This window comes from Asparagus officinalis, chromosome 7 (genome assembly GCF_001876935.1).
Source record: "Asparagus officinalis chromosome 7, Aspof.V1, whole genome shotgun sequence".
NCBI lineage: Eukaryota > Viridiplantae > Streptophyta > Magnoliopsida > Asparagales > Asparagaceae > Asparagus > Asparagus officinalis.
Genome location: NC_033800.1, coordinates 12,860,094 through 12,865,441, shown reverse-complemented (window position 1 = coordinate 12,865,441; position 5,348 = coordinate 12,860,094). Strand labels below are relative to the sequence as shown.

General features: G+C 41.1%; 1 protein-coding gene across 1 annotated transcript; it reads right to left on the bottom strand.

Moving 5' to 3' along the window:
• On the bottom strand, positions 956–2,564 carry LOC109849183. The gene is made up of 2 exons (XM_020418996.1): positions 1,526–2,564; positions 956–1,471 (listed from the first exon to the last, which is right to left on the bottom strand). Exons 1-2 carry the CDS (start codon positions 2,316–2,318, stop codon positions 1,128–1,130), a joined length of 1,137 nt encoding a protein of 378 aa, XP_020274585.1. The 5' UTR covers positions 2,319–2,564; the 3' UTR covers positions 956–1,127.

Below are 5,348 nucleotides of genomic sequence, written 5' to 3'. Positions count from 1 at the left end.
AATGTAACCACTTATGTTTTGACGGTAGTGGTGAATTCTACCTCTCGATTTGAAGAAACCGTTGACTTGTAATTTCTTCATGGTCCATAAGGGCGTCCTTCGATTGAAGCTTTCTGTTGATAACAAGAAAGTCGTCTGATAGTAACTTTCATTGTTAGAGCTTGATGGGGATCATCTATCCATTGTGATTTTTAGACAGCCTACAAGTTGTAACTGTCTCGAAAATGAAAAATCAACCACGCTTCCGAGATAGTTACAACTGTCTCAGAAATAGGAGTCTCCTGACACGACTTCTTTTCGACTTCTAACTTTAGTTATTGTTCCGAATGGCTATAAATACCCCCTATGACCATTACTGACGAGGACTGAGGATTTTGGGACAAATTAAGCAGAGAGATTTGAGTAATTTGGTGAATTCTAAGCAAGAAAGAGAGTCTTCATCACGTGCAAACCTTTTGCAGAATTCTTATGATTCCTTAAGATCTAAGCTTTGACTTGATCTTAAGAAGAGTGTTTATCTTACATCGATAAGAAGATCTAAGCTTTGACTTGATCTTAAGAAGAGTGTTTATCTTACATCGATAAGATATTCACTTCCTTTTCTTACTTCTAAATGAAGCAAGAATTCCCAAGAGTGTTTATCTTACATCGATAAGATATTCACTTCCTTTTCTTACTTCTAAATGAAGCAAGAATTCCCAAATAACCTTCACGGTTCGATCTGAATCTGTGATTCGGTGGTCCACGGTCTAACGCACCCCCGGCACAGGCAAAAATCCCACGCAAGTAGCGGACGATAAACGTTCCTGTGTGTGTTTCGAAGGAGCATTGTAATTTGATTTTTTTTTGTAACGAGTAGTTTTACAAAACACGAAACTTGCTCTTCTGTATTCATTGTAATCGATAAACAATTATAATGAGTTCTACAACAAAACATGTTCCTGACGCAAACATATAACTCTTGACCTTTTGAAGAACAACATTTTTATATTGCCTTGTTTCTGGAACATTTCATGAATATTATCAACCGAAAGTCTGAATGCTCCCTTGGCTACAGAACTTATATCATAGCTTTATATCAAAGAAAATTACAGATGAGAGATATAAGAAAGAGATTATTTACAATTTCAGATTGTGATGCTACAAATAGACAACTCTGTTAATACTTCATTAAGTATTATATCTATAATTTCTATCCCAATTTCTGCTGCAATCTCCCCATTATTTTCTGATCTCCAAATTTCTCTGAAGTCCCAACTGGACTTCTTCACATCATCTGCTGCCAACTGACATGCTTGGGCCCATATATCTGAAGACCCGCCTTCTTTTTTCTCTGAACTCTTTCTCCTCTTGATTTCAACATTGTCAATCTTTAGTCCTTCTTTATTGGAGTTTCTGATGAGCTCAGCTTTATTGAGCTCGGATGAGAGCTTTCTTCTTGGTTTCTCTTCCTTTGGCTTATTTTCTTCTTCTGCATTTTTCGGAAAAAATATCATTGTGAACGGTTTGATAAATTGAAATGTACCTGAAATTGGAAAATTTGGGTCGATTACATACTCGCTGTCGATATCAGCGTTGCGATCTAAAACTGATACCGGGCTTGAGTCTTCAGAGCTGCATTCTGTTTCTAGCTTCTTAGCTGCAGAGTCTGCCCTCTTCTTCTTTGAATTTGATCTCCTTGGTTCTTCTCTTTGCTTGATAGCTTTATGAAATCTCTCGTTATTTGCTCCTAGCTGATTTTTTCTGCACAGATCCTTCTTCTGAACTGTCTTCGACTTCGAAACTTCACACTGACTCTGTCTCTTCTCCATGACACTCTCTTTGCCCTCAATTCCCTTTCTACCCTTCTTTTCTACAACTTTCACACTCTTCATGTCCTTCAATTCTCCACAATCAATCTTCGATTTCTCATCAGGAACAAAGCTAAGCACCAAGAAATCCTCGTTCTCCTTCCTCAAGAAAGTCGGCTCCTCGCGAAAAGATTGGCTAGTCCTATGGTTAGTCATCCAATTTCTCTTGCCGGACAAAAACCCATTAAACCCGTCAACAGAATTCGTCGATCTGCTCCTCGAAATGCTCTCCGTAGGAGTGTAAGGATGCACCGGCATCGTATCCAAGCCCATTAGCCTCGCAACCAAGCACGGGCTCTGTGGCGGTTTCTTCTGCTCTTCTTTAACATCAGCATCAAAACTTTCAACATACAATGACGAGTGTCGGAAATTTTTGCAGCGGAGTCGACGGAGGAGGCCTGAGAGGCAACCTGAAGTAGCTTCATTCGAGCTCAGATCAAAAGGAGAGGAGGAAGAGGAGATCTTCATTGAGAGAGGGGTAAAAAGTGGTGATGGGTTTTGAGTTTGAGGTTATGTTATGATGGGAAGTGGTTAATTTTGAAAGAGGAGAGTAGGGAAGTAGAGAGAGAGAGAGAGAGAGGAGTGGTTGGAAAAGGAGCGGGTCTTGAGTTTTGAATGAAGAGGGAGGCAAAAAGGTAGGTGATGTGATTTTCATGGGCGTTTATTATGTGAACATAACGAGCGTGGAGACCCTGAAGAGAATTATGGGCCCAGTTACCACTTTGTAGTCTACGGTTTCATATTTGAAGTTGGGCAAAAGAGGGCACCAATTCCGGATGCTGAGGATAAAGTTGGCCTGAGGAAGATGCTTTTATTGGGATCTATGTCTTTTGAACTTTCATATTGTAGGATAATTCTAGCTTTCCAAAACTTACATGTCTGTGTACATAATACTCGATGCATTTGGTTTATATATTGATGGTGCATCAAAGAGATATCAGCCTTAGTCTTGATATTATTCGGCTGATTTTCAAGTCATGTGATTGAAGAGTTGATGGTGCACCGCTGGCCCCAGATGCGTCATACTCTACATACTGATATCATCCTAAGGACGTACTCATATTATCCTAAGGATAATTAATCCGTCCTCAAATGTGTTCGAAATAGATCAAAGTGATTACTCTTCACATTCAGATGTTAGGTTGGAATTCTGTGGGTTCTATGTGACCCCAAATGGTTTTTTTTATATCAAAATTTTGAAGTTGTAATCAAAACTGAGAGGTATAACTCTAACATACCTGCTAATGTTTGCGTCCTTTTCATAGATCAATACTTGAGAAATTTAAGCCAAAAAACTACTTTATAGAAATTCATTTTGAATTGTTGACAGAGAGACTTAAAAGTATCTCCGGTTTACTGTTTTTCCATGCACATAAAGAGCTCGTAAGAGAGCAAAGTTGGGATCTCCGGTTGTTTCTCCAACAATCAAGTCAGTAACTGATCTTGAGTGAGAAGTATAGAGATAGAGTAATTCAAAGTAGCATGAACCCCATGCAATGCTACTCCCTTTTATAGCGGATTAGAAGGGCAAAGAGGTAACTTAGGCTCGGTCCAATTGTTGTGCGCGGCGGAAATTTCGGCAGAGTTTCTGGTGCACAATAATAGAGAAAGATCCCAATAAGAATTCCCGTCTCACCAAGGAGACAAGAATCTGAAGCGAATATCTCAACAAAGTGAGATATCGGCTCTTCCTCTCATCAGTTCTAGGACTGACTTGTCGAGGGATCCTAAAACTATTACAATAGCCACAAACACAAACACAAACAAACCAATTTTACGTGGTTCGACAAACTGCCTACGTCCACGGGGCAAGGAGGGAGGAGATCTACTAATAGAGGGAGAGATTACAACTAGGATTTACAATCACTCAATCTAAACCCTCAAATAGGCTCCTTGCTTTTCTTCTCAAGAAAAGGTCAGCCTTCAAATACTTTTTTTTTCTCTTAATAGCCTAATTCTCTGCCTTTTGCGCTGAAGTCAGCCGCCTGCCTTTAGTCTTCTTTCGTCCCCTCAACTTCGCATGCCACTTTAACCCTAAGGGAGATAGGGTATATATAAGTGATTCACGGGTCCAGGGAATAAACAAATCCCACTTTGTTTCGGGTGGGCCTGAGGCCACGTGAACAAACTCCTCCCCACGTGAAGACGTGTTTCCCTCTAATCGTTCACAATTCTCCACCTCGGCGAAGTTTTCTCAAAACTGAGCCGACACCAACCAAAACAAATGTCCCACTTGTTGCGTCCAAGACGCCGTAAAACAATTCACGACAACGGACTTAATCCATAACAAGTCGAGACCCAAATGAGAATACGAACACTCTCCAAATGTCGGTATCAACTCACCAAATCGATCCCACCCCCATCAAAATCAACTAATCCAAACCAGCTGCATCATAAATGACTGCCTACGTATCCTCTTGCCCAAGGAATCAAGCCTTACGTAGTTCACCCAAATGGTCGCGAACGACCTCAATCAAATAGAAGAGTTCGCAACCCTTCTCCAATATCATCAACTCTGTGGCTGATAGCACCTCCAATGGCCTCAAACACCTCCACCTGAGGTGAACCAATGACCATATCCAAACTATGACTGCCAGCTGCACTCGAATCAAAACCCAACTCATCATCTGCACCTAAATCCAAATGATCCCTAAGCTGTGTCACCTCAGCTGTAATCCCAAACAATACAGTATGATCTGGAGTAATTTTTACCCAATGTAGAGTAGCATCCATCTCCACCCGCTGCGATACATCTAAGGTCTGTCCAAAACTCTCCACCTCCTGAGAGTCAAATAGCTCCCTTATCGAAGCCTTAACCAAAGTGACACTACCAGACCTATCTTCCAATGGAGTTTTACCTCCAATCATAGAAGTTGACAACTCTTTAATAGGATAACCCAAATATATCGAAGCCTCAGTCCAGAACCTCTTCTGCAAACCATTGCTTGACAACAAACACCGATCCTCCTCCAGCAAGGCACGGTTCTCCAAATTTGTCACCCTATTTAGTTGCCCCAAGATTTCCTTTCCAACGAAGTGTCTCGAAATGTCGTGAGCTCGGCTCCAATACATAAATAGGTCCATCTTGTATCTCCCACCCAAACTAGAGTGAAGTACCTTCACCTTTCTGTCAATATCACACTTCTTCAATCTGTTAGAAACTACTAGGACTTTATCCAAATGAGATATGGTTGCAACCCAAACACGCCTAGAACAGCCACCAACAAAGAAAACCAAATTTCGATTACCTCCCAATGATGCCCCCTTGGAAAGCCCCCAAACATCCACGTGAACTCCTCCAGAACAACCCTTAACTCGGTGAATAGAGGTGTCAAACTTCACCTCGGTCTTCTTGCTCACATCAACATGTTCACTGGACTTTAAATTGCAGGTCTTTACACCCTCTTTCAATCTATGCGAGGAATCAATACTGGAATGGTCAAGCCCTAAATGCCGCAGTCTAGTCGAATCAATAAAAGTCGTCAGCTCTCTACCTGC

Excerpts from the sequence above, each read along its gene's own strand:
- LOC109849183 (XM_020418996.1), bottom strand. The coding sequence starts at position 2,318 with ATGAAGATCTCCTCTTCCTCCTCTCCTTTTGATCTGAGCTCGAATGAA. Across the intron at positions 1,472-1,525 it reads CCCAAATTTTCCAATTTCAG|AAGAAGAAAATAAGCCAAAG; the intron begins GTACATTTCAAT and ends CGAAAAATGCAG.